Source organism: Palaemon carinicauda, chromosome 22 (assembly GCF_036898095.1).
Source record: "Palaemon carinicauda isolate YSFRI2023 chromosome 22, ASM3689809v2, whole genome shotgun sequence".
Taxonomy (NCBI): Eukaryota; Metazoa; Arthropoda; class Malacostraca; order Decapoda; family Palaemonidae; genus Palaemon; species Palaemon carinicauda.
Genome location: NC_090746.1, coordinates 95,598,924 through 95,622,822, shown reverse-complemented (window position 1 = coordinate 95,622,822; position 23,899 = coordinate 95,598,924). Strand labels below are relative to the sequence as shown.

General features: G+C 32.7%; 1 protein-coding gene across 1 annotated transcript; it reads right to left on the bottom strand.

Annotated features, from left to right (window-relative positions):
* Positions 1 to 12,069: 12,069 nt before the first annotated feature.
* LOC137616185 (uncharacterized) lies at positions 12,070 to 13,855 on the bottom strand. The gene has a single exon (XM_068345836.1). It carries the CDS (start codon positions 13,818 to 13,820, stop codon positions 12,198 to 12,200), a length of 1,623 nt encoding a protein of 540 aa, XP_068201937.1. The 5' UTR covers positions 13,821 to 13,855; the 3' UTR covers positions 12,070 to 12,197.
* Positions 13,856 to 23,899: the final 10,044 nt, after the last annotated feature.

Below are 23,899 nucleotides of genomic sequence, written 5' to 3'. Positions count from 1 at the left end.
GTACGTGTTTTATGAGATGAGAAAACACTTGGATTATGATGTGTATCATATCAGAATTCAATCAGAAAAAAGACCGGTCTTTTCTTTTTGTTAAAGCGTCTCTAATCAATACTATCAACAGAATAAAACGTTCTTATATCACTGTAGTGCTGGAAGACGATGAAGCAAAGTGAGAGAAAATTATTGTTAAAGGAATACAAATTCGCCTATATATGAGAGTCAATGGTTTCATGTATATATATATATATATATATATATATATATATATATAGAGAGAGAGAGAGAGAGAGAGAGAGAGAGAGAGAGAGAGAGAGAGAGAGAGAGAGATTAATACCTTGAGATACGAGCTTAATGAATTCAGGGACCCGAGCTTGTATGTCAATTCGTTCGTATCTCCAATCAATCTTTCCCATATAAAATAACTAAAAAATTAATCCAATCCCACCCTCTGACAAAACACCTAAAATCAGTATATTACAGGGGAAAAACATGTTTTTAATTGTTCTAATTCACAACCTACGCTCAAAAAATAACAAATACCTATATACTGGTTATGATCTGCAATAAAATGTGACATTATTATGGAGTTCTTACCTTCGAAACAGACGTTAGCGGCTTATGGTGGTGTGTGCGAAGGACGAGGGGAAGAGAAGGGGAGGATGAAAACTTGACAGCAACACATTCGGTACGCTACACTTTTGTAAAACTACATAACGTAACTTAAACTTTAAATTTAACTTAAGTGAAATTAGCTTACTGTACACACACGTGAAAAATGCAAACGCTACGGCCGATGCTCGGAGATAACTTTACGTGACTGAGATACACCAGGAAAGAGCAAGCGATGCTGTCCTCGTGAGCATCCTCTCGAACAATCGGCCACCTAGCGGCCGCATAGGGAACCGTCTCGTAACCTCGTATCTCAAATTTGTCTTGTATCTTGGGGCAAAAATTTGCTCAAAACTTTCCTTATATCTCAAATTTATCGTATATTGGGACACTCGTATCTCGCGGTATTACTATGTATGTATATATATATATATATATATATATATATATATATATGTTGGCCAAACCCCAGGCATGAATTGACATGTCTGAGGCCTTTGCCATGCAATAGACTAAAAATGGCGGCATTTGTTGTTATTGTTGTTGTTGTTGTTGTTGCTGTTGTTGTAAATATATATATATATGCATAGTCATATACATATATAATGGTCAAATAACAGGAGAGAGGAGTTACATAACAGGTGAAGAAAGGTAGATAGTAGGATGTGTAAAAAATTATTGATAAGATACTTGAATCACCTGTGAATCCCAGTACTTTGCCATCATGGGTGTCATAACCAAGGTTTAAACTTTGAAGGTACTTACCTTAGTTTCAGGTAATTTGCATGGTTTAAGGTAATTTTTAAGGCAATAATATTGTAATTACCTTAGTTTTTGGTAATTTGCATGGCATCAAGGTCATTTTTAAGGTAATGATAGATGTAAGAAATTTCTGTTTTACTAACTTCAAATTTAAGGAAGTTGGAAAGGTTTTAAGCTAATCTAAGGTAAAAAGCAGCAGTATGCAAGGTAATAGCTACTTGTTCAAGTTTAAACACTGGACTTTTGATCTATGGTGGTGCAGCCCACGGTTCCCGTTTTCTATGTCCCTTAATCCCAGATATGCTTATTCTCTCTAGACTTTGCCAATATCACTTCAGTACCAGAGTTTACCTGTACTTTGCAATCTTTCTTGTATCTAATTTGCTATGGGATGAAAAATAGTCTACTTAGAAGATATTCGATATTCTAATGGAGTGGTGCTAAATAATTTGCTGCCAGCTGCAAATTAATCTGCAGTTTAGATACAAAATAATCTTAGAGATCACTACATAACCCTAGATATTCTGTGGAAGTGACACTCAATAATCTGCCATGGAAACATTTAAGCATCTGCATTGGAAATGGGAAGGGAATGCACTGGGCTATTTCAGCAGAATTAGATTCTTAGTGAAATGATCTAAGGGAAGATAGAATGAAATCAGTGACTATCTTTTTTATTGAAAGTGTATAAGAATTCCTCTCCTATGATAAGCTTTTTCCATAGTATTCAGTCAGTTGAAATATACGTTCTGCTTATAATGTAGATCTTTCAAACATGCCTGCTTGTGCAAAGGTCTTTTAAATAACTTAGCTAAAAAAAAAAACGACTATAGTTAATGGTTCTAGATATACAAGCTTAGGTTAGAAATCAAAGGAACACTAGATTTTCAGAATCCAAGGAAATTTAATCTTACAATTCATAAAAGGTCTATATTTTACTAAAATTATTAGAATATCACAAGCTCCAATACTGCATAGTATGCCATTGATTATTAAAACCATAAATATGCTATCCATATATCTTGTTTTCCAGGTGGACTGCGTGTTGAGAAATGTAGTGGGTTTCTTTTCCCCATTCGTGTCTCTCTGCATCTTTGGTTGCAGTATCACTACAATCACTTCTTGCTAAAAGTTTTTCACTGCAAATTTCAAAATAGAATACGCTTATAAGATTATGATTTTCTTTGGCTTCATGTTCATCCCCTGTCATACCGGACAAGTCTTTACCAATCAGGTGAGAGAAGTTACGATATTTTGCAAATATCTTAAATACACGGTTAAAAATTTGCCGTTAAATAAACGGTAAAATTCCTGGAATGAATGTTGCCAGGCAATTTCCGTTTTGAAAACCGATATATTGACGTAAAGGGGGCAATATTACAGTCACCAACCCGTAAAAGATGATATCAAAGAAAGGTAAAATTCCGGTTGTCTGTATTTTACTGAAATATGGCTGAGAACAGCATATCTTTACGGAGAATTTCCGATTAAAATTACGGTCTTTTAACAGTTTAATTCTTTATTCACAAATAAAAATTCCTGTTTGTCTGTATATTTGCATTTTATAGATTTATCATTCCGACAGTTTTATATTTTTAGGTTATTTTTTGACAAAATGTAATTTCTCGAGGACCCCAGAAGTCATCCTTTCTAACTCACCTGAGGTATAAAGATAGTTGTTCTACCCAATACCAATTCATATTAAATAGATAAATTACCAATACCTACCAACAGCTATGAGTAAAAGAGAAAAATATTAACAAAGGTATAAAATTTTTCTAATTTTTTTTTTTATTTGAAGTTGAATAACAGTGAGGTTTTCTTTTTAATACCAATACTTGTTGTAAAATTTAGAAGTGATGCCTTTCATTTGTTTCTCTTATCAAATTCTATTCAAGGAGAAGGGATCAGCCTTCCTTCGTTCCTTTACACTAAAGTCCTTATACTGTTTGCAATCAAGCACTTCCTATACTAAAGATGCATTAACATAAGAAATATCTCTTTCATAATTACTGTATAAGTACAATTGCCCACATATGTAACTAATACTTCTTCACAACTATATACTATATAGTATATACTAGATACTATACACTATATACTATATACTATATACTATATACTGTTATATATACATATATACATATATATATATAATATATATATATATATATATATATATATATATATATATATATATACGTGTGTATGTACTATATATATATATATATATATATATATATATATATACGTGTGTATGTACTATATATATATATATATATATATATATATATATATATATATATATATATATATATATATATATATATATATATATGTGTGTGTGTGTGTGTGTATGTAATATATATATATATATATATATATATATATATATATGTTTATATTATATATATACATATATATATATATATATATATATATATATATATATTCTTCTTTGTATGCATCTTTTCCCAATTTATGCGGGATCAATGTTTTTGGCCAGCGTTCTCCATTTACCCCTGTCCCACACTTCAGCATATACATGCCCTAGCATTAATTCTAATCTCACAATATCCACTGGCCATATTGGTTTTGGCTGATTGTTCATGGCCGGACGGATGCCTTTCCTGCCGCCAACCCTCCCCATTTACCCGGGCTTGGGACCGCCACCAAGTTGAGGCTGGCTTGCCCCCCTCAGTGGCTGGGTTAATATATATTTATATATATATATATATATATATATATATATATATATATATATATATATATATATATATATATATATATGTGTGTGTGTGTGAAGGAAAATCTTTTACTTTTCATGCGTACGGGTTATGAATATTTGGAAATCTAATTTTTGAGATATCCCCTATGAAATTAGTTGCCTTACAAAAAAAAAAAATAATAGGTGGAGATGTTAGAAATCGTTGAAAATAAACAAATTTATCTAAAGTTTCACAATCGATGCCTTCATGAGATCCCTTTACAGATGGCCTCATTACAAAGATAATCTTCACTTATTAATTATAAGGGAAAAGACACTCCATCTTTTATCAAAGATATCTGTAGTCCATAGATATTTAATATTCCTTCCTTTTTCATCTATGAATTTATATGTAATCACAAAAGATAATGATCGTGGCAACTTTTAACACTTGGAAGCAAGAACGAAAATCAGATGTAAAAATCGCACTTTTCATTGTTACTAAAGTGGAATGTGTTGTGGCGTATATGGTTTTAATCTTTAGATATTTGTTTATTTTTCTGTGTTACATAATTACTTACATATTTAATCTTCTATCTGTTTTACAGAATCTTTTTATCAAAGTTCATGGAATTTTAGAGCTACTAAATTCGAAGGTTTTATCTAATCGAATGTTTATAAACCTCTAAATAATTATATCATTCCATTTGTTTGGTCCCATTTCTTCTTTTGAATAAGGAATATACTCAAAGGCAAAGTACCTTAATATGCATGATAATAAATCAATAAAATGTATGATAACAATATAGATAAAGATGGTTTGGGTATGCTCTTCGCACTCCCCAAGAGAGATTAGTTCACAAAATGTTCACCTGGGCTCCACAAGGTACTAGAAGAATTGGAAGACCCAGGCCTATATGGCTGAGAACTATGAAGCTCTAAGTAGGAGATGATGAATTGAGAAGTATTGAATTAAAAGCTCAAGATAGAGACTACTAGCGAAATCTAACCGAGGCCCTTTTGCGTCAATAAGCGTAGGAGGAGATGATGATGACGATGATGATGATAACAATATATTAGATGCTTTGTATAAGATTATAACATAAGACTAATTTTAGTAATGATAATTCATTTAAAACAGTGATAATAATTAGTCTTACGTTCTTGACTGGTTATCCCAAAACCAACGAGGAAGGCGAATGCATCTTCGCTAAATAAAAACTAATTTTCCTATGACGAAAACCAATAAACAAGCAAACACATTTCTAACATTCCCTTTTCTTCCACAGATGCAACAATCATCCTTTGACTTACGGTCTGGGCTTTCCTCTATAACCAACTTTGAAGACAGAGTTCACGTAAGAACTAAGACCAAAGATATTTGCAAAATATAATTTTTCTGTCCAAAGCAAAATTTGTTTTGTTATTGAAACCAGTCACTTACCTCACCATATCATTATTATTATTATTATTATTATTATTATTATGATGATGATGATGATGATGATGATGGTGATGATAATGATCATGATTGTTATTATTATTATTATCATTATTATTATTATGATGATGATGATGATGATGATGATGATGAGTGATGATTATTATTATCATATTTATTATTACTATTATTACTATTATTATTATTATTATTATTATTATTATTATTATTATTATTATTGTGTTGTTGTTATTGTTGTCCCTCTTCCTGATGTAGTTACTACTGTTGATACTGATGTTTCGTCTTTACCAGGCGCAGCTCCTCGCTTCAAGGCTAAACGAAATGTCACGAATTGATATCAACGGCTGCTTCACTCTTGGCTATCATACGTTGATTTCGGTAAGTTTACATATTATTATTATTATTATTATTATTATTATTATTATTATTACTTGCTAAGCTGCAACCTTAGTTGGAAAAGCAGGATGCTATAAGCCCTGGGGCTCCAACAAGGAAAATAGCCTAGTGAGGAAAAGAAAGCAATAAAAATAAAATATTTCATGGACAGTAGCAACATTAAAATAAATATCTCCTATATAAACTACAAAAGATTTATCAAAACCAGAGGAGGAGAAATAATATACAGTGATGCCTCAGCATACGAAAGTAATCCGTTCAGGATACGGTTTCGTATGCTTATTTTTTCGTATCCTGAGTCGCGTTTTACATGTAAATAGCCTAATCCGTTCCAAGCCTTACGAAAAGACACCTTTTCTTTCATAAACACGCTGAACTGTAGTAATAAACATGCAATGCAGCCATTTCTATCATTTAATAATTAACCCAACCGTTAAAAACAGCCTAATCCATTCCAGAAACCACCATGAGATTATTCAATAATGTAGTCATAGCCTAGTTATCCCCTCCAAGCCCTAAGAAAACAGTCTGTTTTCTTTACTACTGCATAGGAAAGCAGGATCTTATGGCGGCAGCAAGCATCTGAGTAGGGAGATAACCAATGGGTGAGAGGAAGGCTGTAAGTGAGTTTACCCAAGTTCAAAGTCTGGCGGCGCGCGCATTTTAAAATTACTCTCAGCGACGAGTTGGGATCTCGTAAGCTCTTCGTATCCTGAAAATTTTTTCGTATACTGGGGCATGAAAATCTTCGTATCGCTTTTCGTACCCTGAATTTTTCGTAAGCAGAAACTTTCGTATCCAGAGGTATCACTGTAGTATATTATCATTATGCTTTCCCGGATATTTCATTTGATGGGTTCCTTATATTCTTTACGCTTGGACTCTATTAAACAAAAAACATAAATAATACCAATTCCCTAATATCGCAAGAGGATTGGGCCCCCCTCTTTTATTCTTCTCCTGTACTTCTCTTTCTCCCTATTTCCTTAATCTTTCCCATCCCGAGTACCTGCCTTTGAGCTCTAAACTGGATTGTATCCAGGGGTACTCTTCCTTTCCCCATATTCCCCACTTCCCTATTATTATTATTGCTTGTTTGGACTCTGTGTGATAATATTGGATATTCAAAATTTGGCTTTATAGAAGTTGCGCTGGTTCTATTTTATACACACACACACACACATATATATATATATATATATATATATATATATATATATATATATGAGTGTGTGTGCATGTATGTGTATGTATATATATATATATATATATATATATATATATATATATATATATATATATATATGTATGTATATATATGTATATATGTATATATATATATATATATATATATATATATATAATATATATACTGTATATATACATATATAAATACATAAATACATATATATAAATATATATATACTGTTTATATGTATATACGTATATAAATACAGTATATATGGTTATATATACTTCCCCCACAAAGCACAAACATCTACTTAAAACAGTACTAATAATTTTTCTATGAGTATCAGGCTCCGTAAGGGTCAAGCTCTACTCCTAGGACTGTATAGATTCCCCTTTTCTAATTTTATATAATCTCTGATTTTCAAAACGAAAAACAAATCGAAGGTTTTCAGAAACTCCCGGAGGAAAATGTAACAATATTGTTGCACATCCCGTTTTCTTTACCGCCTTATTCTGCTTTCTGTTCTTCTTCCTTTTGAAGTTTTGACCCTGACAAACACATCCACCAACTTACCAAAATCATTCAATTTGGTTATATATGAAAAACATAAACTGGAAAGTAACTCGTCTGATCCTCCATCCTTTTTTTTTCTTCTAAAAAGATTAGATAAAAAAATATATTCACTTTATTTTAAGATTGTAAATCTCATACACTTTCAGGTTTGAAAGTAATTCCCTTATAGTAATTTCAGACAAGTGCTTTTTATGTATGTTACCTAAGTAAATAAACTCTTAATAAATGATAGAAATTGAAAGAAAAAAAAATAAGAGTAGCTAGCGAGAGAGAGAGAGAGAGAGAGAGAGAGAGAGAGAGAGAGAGAGAGAGAGAGAGAGAGAGAGAGAGAGAGATCATTCTCTAACCTTATCTTTAATTTACTTTTCCACCAGATTGGAAGCTTCATTGCGACATATGTTGTGGTGTTACTCCAAGTTGGACCAAATGAAGTCGACAAACATATTGGGTTAATTACTCCTGCAAATGTGACGAATACATGAGCTATTCGAAGAACATGTTTTCCATAGTGAAATTCCTCAGTATCAAGACTCTCTTCCAGTTTTTTAATAAACCAATACACTGAAATTTAATTAGACATTTATTTCCAAGGAAAATTTATATGCCAGTCTTTGATTGTAGCATTCAGCGGTTCAATATATGAGGAATGTATTCAGTGAGAGTCATATATCTACACTCGTTGTTTTATTATTGTTCAATCTTATCAGCCTTAGAGCAGTTCTGGGTATTGCTTACATCAGTGGTCCAAGTGTATTATGAGGTCTATTGTGGACCTGGTTTGCTTCGCCTTTACTTGTGCATATATAATTATGTACGAATGTTCTCCCTAGTAGATAATGTTTTTATGTTTGAAAGTAATGTACAGTATACTTTTATTTTGATTGCACAAATATGTTATACATACATACATATATATATATATATATATATATATATATATATATATATATATATATATATATATATATATATATATATATATATATATATATATACATATATATTTATATATATATATATATACATATATATATATATATATATATATATGCATATATATATATATATATATATATATATATATATATATATATATATATATATATATATATATATATATATATATTTATATATATATATATATATATATATATATATATATATATATTTCAGTTTATATGTATTACGAGTAATTCGGAATATAAAGGCTTCGGTATACGACCATGAAATTTCCATTCTGTATATTATGAGCACTGTATCTGTTTGCAAGTAAAAATTTCCATCTGTATTTAAATTGTTCGTGGAAAAATACAAATAAATCAAGCTCACTTAGTGGTCAATGATTTTTATACCATTTGGTTTTGCCTTTCACTCGCTCCACAGTACTCGTACCAGCATCTTGTGAACGTCTAAAATAGTATTCTTTCATAGAGTTACGACGGCTTTTTTTTATTTTTTTTTTATTTTCATCATCATCAAGTTTTCAGTAAGAGCAGCAACTAGACGATGCCCCCAAAATGATCATAAAAGAAGGAAAGTAGATGCATAAGATTACCTTAGAGGAAAATATTATTGAGAAGTAAGGCAAAGATACACTCACCAAATATTTACAATCTTACAACATTCACGAAAAGCACAAACCTGAGTAAGAAATCAAAGCAATTGATACTATAAAGAGGGTACTGACATTGATGAGACAACGGCCATGTGTTCGATTAACGCTGAGAGTTTGCTTCTTATATGAATCAATGAGAATTTAACAGGATAACATATTTCATGTCTAAATTTAAAAGCTTCCTGGATTCTAAGTCATACATTCGGCTACAAGTGTTCAACTGTGATGAGACCAGTCTTTTGGGCAAGAAGATGCCCAGAGAGACCTTCATTACTGAAAGAAAACACTATTTCCAGTCAAAAGGAATTGAAAGAAGGTTTAACCCTGTTATTCTGCACTACTATTTGCAGGTTTTGCAAAATCAAATATCTCCTGGGGTATTACTTGGAGAATCCATGAGCCTTTAAGAAGTGTAAGGTGTAGAAGAAACAAATGAACGTTATGTGGTCAATCAACAAGGCCTGGGTGACCCCTATTTTGTTTGTGGAATCGATCAATGAGGCTTTTGGTCTTGAGATCAAAATGTACCTTATAGAAGAGAACTTTCACTACAAGCCTTGTTGCCCCTGTCCATCCATCCTACAGCTATTGAAGACGACCTGGTAGAAGAAATGTAGTTCATCAAAATCAAGTTTCAGCCACCCATCACCACTCCAATTCTCCATCCCATGGATCAGAGGGTGATCTCTAATTTTAAACAACTGTACACGAAAACAATGTTCCAGAGATATTTTCAGATCACCAAAGGGACTAAGCTCACATTTCAAGAGTTTTGGAAAGAACATTTCCTTAGTGTCAGTTGCTTCAAGATCATAGATAATTATGGGAAGGGGTCACCAACAAAACCCTCAGCTCTCTATGCAGGAAACTGTGGCCTAAATGGTTGCAGAACGTGATTTTGAGGGGTTCAAATGCATGCAGGAGGAACCAGTTGACAATGAAATTGTGTCCTTGGGCAAGGACGTCAGTAGCAATCTTCTGGATGAGCATAGCAAGAAGCTGAGAGCTTTTGGAATTGCATAAGGAGCAGCAATAAGGGGTAGGTGTAAATATTTCCTCTGAGGAGGAGGAATAGACTGACAAATCTCTCGCTTTGAAGGAAATATGGAAAATGTGTGAAACCCTGAACATTTTTGTAGAAACACATCCCGCATATAAGGCTTAGGTAGGGCAATCACCGAATCTATTTATGGATAATGTGATATCACATTTTCATACCATTTAAAAAAAGACAAAAACATTCATATCAAGATAGGGTCCTTGGTAAAGGTTGACTGTATGAGGATAAAAGAAGATGATCAAGTGTCTATAAAAACTAATTAGCAGATTTAGTTAGAGATATTAAATGTCATTCAAAAGAGAGAACTCCCGATACTTTACCCAAAGTTGTCATGGAGGGAGATTCTCCTTCTAAGCAGTAACTACCACCACCTCCTCCTCCTTCCCTTCCTCCTCCTCCTCCACCTCCTCCTCCCCCTCCTCTCTTGTCTCCCATACGTCAGCCACAGCATACCTAAAAGTTAAGTATTTCTACTTACTATTGTGAATTACTGATTTGCATTAGTTTTGTTAGCAGGTATAATTTGCTCTTAATATAAAATACAAACCTTAAAGATTGAGTGCATATTTGTTTCTATGGACGTGTGGAATGTATCAAGTGATTTCACTTTATTTCTTATAGGACAAATTATTTTGGTTTACGAGTATATTGAGTTACAAGCTTGTTCTTGGGATGGATTATAATTATATGCCGAGGTGACACTGTATATATATATATATATATATATATATATATATATATATATATATATATATATATATATATATACATATATATACACACACATATATGTGTGTGTTTGTGTTTGTACATACAGTATGTACATAGGCTTATGTATATACTGTATGTATTCAAATATCAAGCCACAAACCCCTTTTAATATTGAATTCACTATACCTCAGTATCAAAGACAGAAGGGGGAATTTTTTTTTCTGATAAGTAGTTCTGGCGCATGTTCGCAATTAATATGATAAGTTAACTTAGATCGTTTGGCTATGAGGAGAGATATGAGTTGATTCAAATTCAAATTCAAATTCAAAAAATTTATTGACAAAAAGTGGTCAAAAGGAGCTGTTAGTCTTGCTAGACAGCCCACTCTATCTTTGATTTACATAAATTATCTTTAATATACATAAATGAACAAAAGCTAAATACAAAGGTAAAACCTAGTAATAATTTACATGACTCAAAAAATACAATTAGTAACAGTTTTTACAAATGAAAACACCTACATGAATAATTTCACATTTACCCAAAGTACATTAGCACAAACCTTATATATTTATTTCACAGACTGAAATTACATATAAATTAATCATAGTTATAATTTGATAAAGCAATGACAATTACGATTCTGGGCCCGACGGTGCGAGCCGACAACAAGACCACGAAGAGGCCAGCCTCACAAAATCGTCCAAGACTCAAGAAAATATGCACACACTTCACAAATTCATCACAAAAACAATCATTCAACAAGGAAACGACACCAAAACCCGCCGCAACAAAAACGGACCCGCCGCGATGCCAAACACCACGACTCCAAAGGCGAAGGTGCGCTCGACCTGCTACCTTGCGCCACAGAAATCGCATGTATTTGGAACCACGAGGAGTCCCTGTTATAATAAATTTGAAAGCTATATTACACATTACAAAATAACCAAAACATTTTTTACATGAAATACATTTTACAGACCGTTTTCACATAAAAGGAGAACTATTATTTAATGTACAGAGAACAACCACTTCCATTTCAAATTCTATATTACTGCAGCAAACTCAAAACATTATACAAATAAAAAGTAATATAGTAACTTCACAATTTTAGTACCTTATATCAGTTTTTTTAAATTTATTTGCAATATTCTTGTACAAATTATTATTAATGAAAAAACACACCATTTGTTCAAAATTATCATCAAGATTCCTAAATTCTGCCAAAGAACTACATTCCATAATGTAATGTTGCAGTGTGTGTGAGTTTGCAGCGTCACATAATTTACAAGGGGTACCCTCTCCACTCTTATATTCCCAATAGTATTTATAGCCTAGTTTAAGTCTCATAACAATTCCATCATATTTAGCTGAAGACTTTCCATAAGTAAAACGTGTGTTGTTACTTACATAATCATAATGAGACATACTGTTACTGCCGTTACTCATGATTGCCCTAGCAATCTCAATATTCCAACCTTCCCTTACTCTTGCCATGTGTGACTTTATTTTCCTCATACTAACTAAAGTGGCGTAATCTATAGATTCTTTATTGCACCCCTGTTTTGCTAATTCATCAGCAACATCGTTAAAATATATACCACAATGTGAGGGTATCCAGACGAATTTTACACTGTATCCTGACCCTTTTATGACAGAAATGTACTCGTTGCATTTGGTAACTATTTCCTCATCTGAAGGTAATTTGGCATTTAAAGCCAAAAGAGCACTCTGACTGTCAACAAAACATATTATAGATTTTTCTTTATGAATTCCAAATTTCAAACACTCATATATGGCAAACAGCTCAGCAGTGGTAGATGAGCTATGGTCGCCAATACGCTTAGATATTCTCTCCTCTGTACTATAACCAAATTCAAAAAATTCTCTAATTACAACACCAAGACCAGCTCGACATCCGGTAACAGAACCATCACAATAAGCATGAATCGCCGTATCCTTTGGGTACCGAGATATCTTTTCCAAAAACAGCTGTTTAAGTTCAAGGGGATTGCTGTCCCTTTTTCTCAAATCAAGTTGCTCTATACTTATATCTACTTTCTCAGTAATCCAAGGTTTTATTAGACGTGAACTTGGCAAAGGTACACAGAAATCAAAAACATTATAGTCATTCAATATTTTACAAAGCTTTCGTGAATATTCATTCAGTGTGAAGAATCCTGGAACGCCTTTCACATATCTATTTATAATAATTTTGAAATGCCTATCATTCTGTCTAATCAGTCTTATAATTGAGGAGACTGCCAACTCTCTTATTCTTTGAGTAACACGCGGGAAATTCAGCTCCATTCGCATTATTTCAATCCTTGCAGTTCTAGGGCAACCTAATATTACCCTCATAGCTTCGTTTTGCAACAATTCCAAGGGGCGAAGATCTTTATCTGAAAAACTACATAAAACTGGAGCCGAGTAGTCTATGATACTTCTAATAGTGGCAAGATATACAGACCTTAATATTGGAATACCAACACCGTTACCACGATTTGACAAAACACGTAATGGCTTAAGCCGAGATGTACAGATGTTCTTCACATAGGTAATTTGATCCATTATTTTACCAAACCCAATATACATACCCAAATATTTATAAATTGTTACTCTTTCTAGTTTTACTCCATTCAGCCAGAATTCTTTATCACTAACTATTCGTGATTGATATTTTGTCTTACTCTCATTTACCACAAGACCTAAAGATATACAAAGATCTGACATTTCAGTCAACACGATACTCAAAGTCTCCTCTGATTTGCATTGTATGAGAATGTCATCTGCATAAATGATTACTTGTGAATTTCCATGAAATTTATAACTTGCAATTTCGTCCATCAATATATTAAAAATCATGGGGCTAAGCCCACCCCCTTGTGGAGTACCAAGTTCAAAATACTTTTCAGTGGACTCGTAACCCTGAAACATAACAGTTCCCCTTCTGTTACTCAAATATTGTGAAATCCACATCAGTAGCTTACCCTTTATACCCTTTTTAACAAGACACTCCAATATTACATCCTTATTGGCTTTATCAAAGGCTCCCTTTAAATCTAAAAACATTCTACAGTTGACACCAGCAGTACTAAGGCTTTTTAATACGCAATCAGAGGTACTCTTGTTCCTCAAAAAACCATAAAGATTCGGAGAAAGGAGCCCGTCAACTTTATACAACAACCTATTTAAAACCATACGTTCCATAGTTTTTGATAAACAAGAAGTCAATGAGATAGGTCTGTAATCATTATTTCCCTTAGGTACAGGTATCATGAGGGCAATTGTCCATTTAATAGGTAAGCGACCATTACTGTATGATAAATTGAACAATGCTAAAAGAGGACTGTCCTCCATTGCTATAAGACAGTTTATAATATCGTATGTTATGCCATCTTTACCTGGAGCTGTTGACTTCCCCTTCTTAACACTATTTAACATTTCATCCCTGGTGAAAGGAATACAGGTGTCATCCATTAAGTTCTTCTGCATACAAACTAGTCTACGTCTTTGTTTCTGTAACTTCCTAAGGCTTTCCTGTATATCTCGAGGTAGAGAATCTAAGTTCGACGCATACGACCATTTGGCGGCTAATGCCTCTGCTTTTTCTCTGGCATTAGGATGTGCATTTGTCTTTCTTTTTACCCCCCTTACTTTATTGACACCATCCCAAATTTGACGTAGGGATTTTGAAATTGAGATGTCGCGTAAAAAACCTTCCCAATACTTACTTCTAACCTCTTGCCTCTTTTTTGTAGCATGTTCAGCCACTGTAACCATCGTTTCTCTGGATTGCATATTCTGGTCTTTAGACCATTCCCTATGGCATTTTCGTAGTAACTTGTTCCAGCCTTTCACTATTTTGTCATTATGATACCTAGGTTTATGATTACTGGCAGAATTAGGTTTTTTCTGTGGTTTGTAAAGTATGGATTCTATTACTGTTAGCAGATCCTCAAGGAAAACATTTTCATCCTCAATACCTAGCAGTTTATACTCTTTGTACCAGTCACTTACTTTTTCTATAAAATCATCTTTCTGCCTGTCATGCAATACGTATCTAGTTCCATTGTTAATAAGTGAAATCTTTTCTAAATAAAAACTAATTCTAAGAGCAAAATGATCACTTAGTAAAGTGGTTACAACAGAGAAATCTGTCTGTACTCCAGGCATGTTGAAAAGTATAGCATAATCAAGCCTGCCTCCTCTAACATGTGTTGCTTCACAATTACCAAGTACAGACGCATTTTCAAACGAATCTAAAAATCTATTTAAAATAATCCCATTGTGATTTCGGGAGCAACTACCAAGAGCAGTATGTCTAGCATTTAAATCACCAAGTAATACACAATCCTCAGAAAAAATTACATCAGGTAGGTCCTCAATAACCAAAGAATCCGCATGTACATAAATATTAACGATATATATTTCTGCATCTTTAAGCGCTACTTTAATAGCCAAACACTCAGTACCATTGACTTTACTAGCAAAGTAATACGAAGCTGGAATATTATTTTTTATGTAAATAGTTAAACCTCTGCAATTCGTGGACTCATTAGCTTGTAATTCAAAATGATTGTAACCGTTAATTTGGGGTGAGGAAACATTTCTACCTACTTCCTGCAAAGCTATTATATCAACGTTTGTAGACTGAGTATAAGCATGCAAATCAGCAATTCGTTTTCTTAAACTATTTATATTCCAGGATATAATATGGAGTTTATGTGCCATTTTGAGAAATACTCTTTCTTAACTTGCTTGCAGAATGAAGAATATTCATTTTTAGCTGATTGGTTGGACTTTCCATATACTCGGTTATCGAATCAAGAATGATTGTAAAATCTCCGACCACATTTTCCACATAATCTGGCTTATTAGCTGACAAACCAGCCTCGCATGTAACTGTGCTTTCACCACTATTGTCATGTACCTCTGCAACCACAACATTTTGAGTCACCCTTTCATTAACAACCACCTTTTTATTTTGCAAATATATACTATTCATAGTATTCTTAATAGCTAACACTGCCTGTTTCAGTTCTGCTATCTCTTTACGAAACTCCGAGATAAAGTTATTATAATGAAATTGAGTCTCCTCAGGGGATTTATTCTTGACCAAACTTTGGTTTTGCTGTTCCATACGCTTTTCCCAGAAATTTTCACTAGCCACTGGAACCTGAGTATTAATAACACCAGAACTATCACTTCTTGGATTTCCATTATTTGAACGATCACTTTTGGGCATTCGGGGACACACTCTAGAGCTAGCATTATGAGCACCTCCACAATTGCAGCACTTTGGTTCAATTTTTTCCTTTTCTTTGATTTTGTCACCACACACCTTCGACTCGTGCGACTTACCACAAAATCGACAGCGATGGTCATTCAGGCACTTCCAGGCCATATGACCCCACCTGCAACACTTATAACACATGACAGGGTTGTCAATGAACACTGCAACACGTTTATAACCAAGGCACTTGATAAATACTCTCTCTATTGGCGGACCCTTGATGAGTGCAATTAATTGTGGTTTAGGGACAGACTCGCCGTCAACTTTAACTACTCTACGCTTTGCCTATATAAATAGGTCGTCAACTAAAACATCTTCTGGGTCCAAGTAAGTAGGGTAATCAAAAATAATTACCTTTGTACATGCACCATACAGTTCCTTTGGTTTTTCCATTACAATATTTTCAAAGCCACTTTTTGTTAAAAAACCAACAGCTACCTCATCCTTTACTGTAATATATGGGATGTTTCTCCCTTCCTTAAATAGAACCTCAAATTCCGGATAACACTTGGACAGCCGAACTGCCCAACGAACCTGATCATGGAAGCCCAAAACATTCCTCGGAAAATACAGCCGAGGCCTTTTAGCATTAATAACTTTACCATCTTTTAGATGATTCGTAGTAGAGCCTTCACCTAAAAACTTCTTTCGTTTATCATCAGACATCCCATTAGATACAACAACACTGCTCATTTTCCTTTTCTTCATTTTCTTGCTTTCAACTGTGATAAAAGGTTGGTCGTCATCGCTGCTACTAGACATATCTAAATCCATAATGATGTCCTCCCGAGCTCCTTCAAATACTTGAATGTTGCTGTTAATAGTATTAGCCATAAGCCATCTGTGAACGGTCAGATAACTTCAAAGTCCGTATAATTGTATAAACCTCAAAAAACAACTACAGCGGTGGGAACACGTCCTCTTCGCTCGAGAGTTGAGCCTTGAGTCCTTCATGAGTTGATTCCAATTTTGAAATACAAGTTCCTGTTGAAGTTAGGTTTTGTACTTTAATTCGAAACCAACCCATCTCCGCCATTATAGCTGATTGGTAACTTGTAACACTTAGCTGTTTATGATAATTTAATTACTTATACTCGTGATTTTTATACATTTAACAATCTCCAATAGGTTTAGTAGATATCAGAACAAAGCCCTCAGAAGGATATTAGGAATTAAATGGCAGGACAGTATTAGAAATGAAACTATAAGAGAGATTACTCGAGGTGTAGATGGAGATGGTTTGGGCATGCTCTTCGCACTCCCGAGAGATTAGTTCACCAAACGTTCAGCTGGGCTCCACAAGGCACTATAAGAGCTAGGGGAGACCCAGGCCTACATGTCTGAGGACTATGAAGCGCAAAGTAGGAAATGATGAATGGAGAAGTATTGAATTAAAAGCTCAAGATAGAGACGACTGGCGAAATCTAACCGAGGTCCTTTGCGTTAATACGCGTAGGAGGAGATGATGATGATGATGAGATATCAGGCCACAGATACTTTCATTATTTTCGGTACTAAATGCTACTTGTGGCTTGATATATGAATCTTTGAGTATCACGATTGTTAGTGATACAATTATCATAAACAGAAAAGTGTTGCAAACTTACCAATCAGCTCTAATGCAGGAGACTCGTTGGTTTCAAACCAAATTACAAAACCTGAATTCGACAGGATTCTGTAAGGCAGAGTCAATATCAACTCTTATCTCTTCATAGCAGAATAGTCTGAAAGTCCACTTGTCACCTTAATTCTATTAGACTACAAGGATTCCTATCATAAAAAATATTGACCTTTTGGTCTGTAATCAAGGGGTGGAGTAAATTCAATGGTAAAATATATTTGTGGCTTCATAATTGAAAAAAAAAATATATATATACACATATATATTATATATATATATATATATATATATATATGTATATATATATATATATATATATATATATATATATATGTATATATATATGTATATATATATATATATATATATATATATATATACATATATATATATATATATATATATACATATATATATATATATATATATATATATATATATATATATATATGATGTTGGAGTCATTTCAGTTTATTTATTATTTTAGCCTTCTGGGTGAAACATACTGTATATATATATATATATATATATATATATATATATATATATATATATATATATATATATATATATATTGTTTGTGTGTGTGGGTGTGGACAGTCTTTAGCTCACAGTTACTGTCTCTTGCCTCTACTATTCATGAGCGACCTATAAACCTTTGAAAACAATAACTTAATCATACAGTTTCAGTTGTAGATCAAATCTAGTAAGCTTAATGACATAAATGGACAGTCTACTTTCTGAAACCTGTGTAAATACACTGATCTTTGGTGAAGTGAAGTTCCCGCACAAAGTAAAGATTACTTCATCTATCTTTGGGTTATTAAAGAATTGCATCGAAGCGATATTTCTTACGCTTTCAACCTATGAATATTAAGATCATGCTATGTCTAAAACAACTCTACCTGAGAGATCCTACAGCCTCACTATTTCTATGTTTTTCAAGAAAATACACCAACATCAAAGGGGCGTAGGAGCGTTTTTCTGGTGGAGGCTAGAGTTTGAAAAGGCTCTGACGGTGGGTGTCTGATGGGTTGATTTCAAGTCTAAGAACAGATTCCTGAATGCGACAGGTGTATGTACAGTGGACTCGAAAACAGCTTATATCTCTTGATAACTCAGTTGCTTAAGTCGTCCCTGCAGGCATTGTTTCGACTCAGGGCATAGGTTCGAATCCTTGCCCAGCCAAACACATTTATCTTAAAGGAAGTTCTAGTGGATATACTATGCCAAGGGTAGAATTCGATATTAATTGCCAATGTGGTTTATATTTACATTCATTAAAATCACGAGTGATATATATATATATATATATATATATATATATATATATATATATATATATATATATAAAATTAAGAATACCTTTCAATGTCGAATTCGCTCTCGTTTATGATATCAAATGCTTAGAGAGATTTCATTAATGATAGATATTTCTGCCCGGCCAAGGAATCGAACCTATGACCTATAGAAATATGGATAAACATTTTACTATTTTTTTTTTTTTTTTTTTTTTTACTTTTATCAAGTTAATATAGTTTTACACGCTCATTGTTACAAATATATATTTATGATATATACATTTATACTTTTATATTGGTTTTCACGATGTGGTTTATAATTCATCATTTACATATGCTATCATTAGTCACAAAAAATTTTAACAAAACATAATAAAAAAAAATTAACTGGTAATGATATAAAAAAATATTACTACAGTGTATATATTTTAACCTTCAATTATCAATAAGGAATTTATCATTTATACAAATACTACTAATTTTTTCTCGAAATGAACATATTCTCTGGTAAAATATCAAATACGTTTACCCTCAAGTGGTTTTAACAATATAAATCATTTTTTGAATACTACTTTTTGTAAATGAAATCATACTTAACACATTTGACTATTAGGACCAGCTTAAACTTTATTCCCATTCTTACGGATCATAGGGTATTTGTAACTTAATTGAAAAACCTTTTGAATACTTTGGAAAAATCTCCATTAACCTTTCTTAACTTTCAGCAATCTATCATCTTTGTTAAGCTTTCCATTTTACCCTATATTGAACCAAGAAAAAGCTTTACTGAATGCATACATTTACTAAGGAAATGATGACAAGGTTTATTTTATAACTGATTTACACTCTGGAACGCCCTTATTAACAAACACAAATTCGCAGATGGATGACGCAACACAGTCAGGCGTTGGCAAAGACACAGAAATATGACCATTTTCTTTTTCATTATTCGATTTGTCTATGTTGATGAAGCTGAGTATAAGAACATCAAATTACGCGATTATCATGTACCTTCTGGCATTTAACTATTACTCATTAAATGATTTGAATCTGTAATGAATAATGATATTCTCCATTCGAGGGAATTCCATTTGGCACCGCTGTCCCAGACTCGTCCCGCCCACCTTAACTATGCTAATGATTGTTACATTGGTCATTTGTACAGGGAAATTACACACCATCCATGTGTTCTGATAATGATAGAAAATACTTAACACATTTATAAGTAAACTCAAGTTGCTTCCGATAGCATATGAAAATTTCAATTACATTTATGATAAGTATATCCATTTCTAATAAGAAAACGATCGTTGGACAATTCTCTAGCCTCTACTTTCTAGCCTTTACCTTCCTACCACACTTTTTTGACACACGTGTTCGTCAAATAATTGACTATATTTGTTGGGACAAGGTACATCAGATGCCATCTATTGGCCTTGAAGTAAAACTCGTTAAGACGTAATGGAAGGAGGGAGTTATTATGCCTTTCGGAATGTAACAATATTGTTATTCTACGTAGTATTTTATCAAGATGCATGTCATATCATAAAACATATTAACTATAATTTAGTTTCATTGAAAGGTAATTGAAAATTAGATCAAATAACTGTGCAATTACTTGATTGTCTCACCGATTTGAGTACATGTGGCATCTCTGGCGACCCCCACCCCCGACCCCCACATGTAATTGAATCAACGATTGTTTGCAGAGGAAATATTTGGGATTTTTATTGTGAAATTTGTAATTTCCTAAGAATTCAGTTGTGGCTAGACAACAAGGAACATCAGGTTCACGTGCGTCTGTTTTATAGCAATTTTATACCCAAATAGCAACAGAAATGAAGTAATAAAAATCATAATAAGTGGATGATGGGGATAATTAATAATTTGGTATTCTGCTGCTAAGGCCATCTATTGGTCCCAAAAAGAAACAATGTGTAGAACTCTTTAATCCTTGCATTCTGGAACCTTTCATTACGTCATTTTGGTTTAGAAATACCCCTAAAATAGCCTACTTAATTGAACTGAATATAATCTATACCTGTCACACACATTTCTACATAAGTATCAATCTATCACCCTTTTCCAATTGGATAGAATCATTCATATGATGGAACAAGGGCTGCGTACTGCCATCTTTTAACAAGAAGTAGAAACACTCAGATCCGATTCAAATTTGAAGTGTGTGATTACTAAAACATACTTTCATGGTAGTTTTTTTTATTAAGAGGTCATATTTGATGCCAAGAATATATTAAAACTACTTCTATAGCCATCGGCCACAACTAAAATAAGATTTTTATTTACAATTTATATATATATATATATTTATATATATACATATATACGGTATATATATATATATATATATATATATATATATACACATAATATATTATATATTATATATACATATAATATATATATATATATATATATATATATATATATATATATATATATACATATATATATACACATTATATTATATTTTATATATATATATCTATATATATATATATATATACACATAATATATTATATATTATATATACATATAATTATATATATATATATATATATACATATATATATACACATTATATTATATTTTATATATATATATATATATATATATATATATATATATATATATATATATATATATTTATATATATGTAATACCTTTTTCATTCTCTCGTGTATGTAACTTCGTCCTTTAAATATCTACTGACTTCTGTATCAAACAACTTTTCGTGTATTCAAGAACATCTGAAGAGTGCCACCTCAGGAAATGTTTGATCCTTGCCAGTCAGAATTTCTCAGTGACTGTATTGTCTCTACAGCTTATGAAAAACTCTAATGATTAAGCGTGTAAGAAATTCACAGTCAAAAGTCTGTCTCTTGTAAAACCTTGAATTTACATATCTTTCATTTTCCCAATGTGTTCTGTTATTATTATTATTATTATTATTATTATTATTATTATTATTAGGAGTAGTAGTAGTAGTAGTAGTAGTAATAATAGTAGTAGTAGTGGTAGATTTGTCATTATTATTATTATTATTATCATTATTAGCTTAGCTACAACCATACTTGGAAAAGTAGGATGCTATGACCCCAAGGGCTCCAACAGGGAAAAATGGTCCAGCGAAGAAAGGAAATAAGGTAATAAATAAACTGCAAGAGAAGTAATGAGTGATAAGAATATTTTGAGAACAGTAAAGACATTTAAATAGATCCTTCTTACGCAATCTATAAAAAGAAACTTGTGTCAGCCTGTTCGACATAAAAACATTCGCTGCAAGATTGAACTTTTGAAGTTCCACCGATTCAACTACCTGATTAGGAAGAGTATTCCACAACTTTTTAACAGCTTGAATAAAACTTCTAGAATACAGTGTAGTATTGAGAATTAATATTTGCTACATACTTTTTTATGTTGAGATTAGTTGTACTAGTTAAGAGTACTAGCCATAGTACTGGGCAATACTATGCTTAAAATCAGTGGCCACTTTCCTCTCGGTAAGGGTAGAAGAGACTCTTTAGCTGTGGTAAGCAGCTCTTCTAGGAGAAGGACACTCCAAAATCAAACCATTGTTCTCTAGTCATGGATAGTGCCACAGCCTCTGTACCATGGTCCTCCACTGCCTTAGGTTATAGTTCTCTTGCTTGAGGGTACACTCGAGCACACTCTCCTATCTTATTCTCTTCCTCTTATTTTATTAAAGTTTTTTATTGTTTATTTAGGAGATATTTATTGTTGTTACTCTTCGTAAAATATTTTATTTTCCTTTTTCCTTTCCTCACTGAGCTATTTTTTCAGTTGGAGCCCCTGGGCTTATAGCATCCTGTTTTTCCAACTAAGGTTGTAGCTTAGCAAGTAATAATAACAATAATGATATTAAATTAAGATAGGCTGGATATAATGCCCTTCGCCAATGTTAACGATGTTAAAAGGTATGGAGAATAAGGGGAATCCATTAGCTTAAAGCTGTAATGGAATACTCCAAGGAAACGGAAAGAGAGGTATCAAAAATACACGTGTTCATGAAATTTAATATCCATTCTTATTTCCTTTTGATCCTTGATTGATTTGATAGAAATATATATGGATTCGATATCTTCCCCAGTGTTGTTCTCTTTGTTAAATTGAATTTTGACACCAAAAATCAATGTCTTTCTTCTTAAAGCAGAGAAAACACTGTCGAATTTATAATCAAGAGATTGAAGAACGTTATCTTCCCGTAACCAATCAAATTTATTTTATCAAACATGTAGGCATTCGTTATACCTCAATGTCTGGGCCGAGAAAAAGAAACGCCCTTTATATATATTTGCTCTATTCTAATAAGCGCCATGTTTGTTTACGCTCTATACATCATGTGCTGAGGACACGTAACATGCTGGTAGGAAGCAGTAAAAGTTGACCCTGACCAAAACTGTATGAGGTCTTACTGTAATACACCTCACAAGGAACAATATGCTAATTACTAAAGCGTTCTGTGTTGGTTTTTCAGCCCCTCCTAACTGCACCCACTTTTCAGTCTTCTCTAATCAAGTTCCCACTTTTTTTCTACCTTTTTCGCTCTCC

Excerpts from the sequence above, each read along its gene's own strand:
- LOC137616185 (XM_068345836.1), bottom strand. The coding sequence starts at position 13,820 with ATGTCAGATCTTTGTATATCTTTAGGTCTTGTGGTAAATGAGAGTAAG.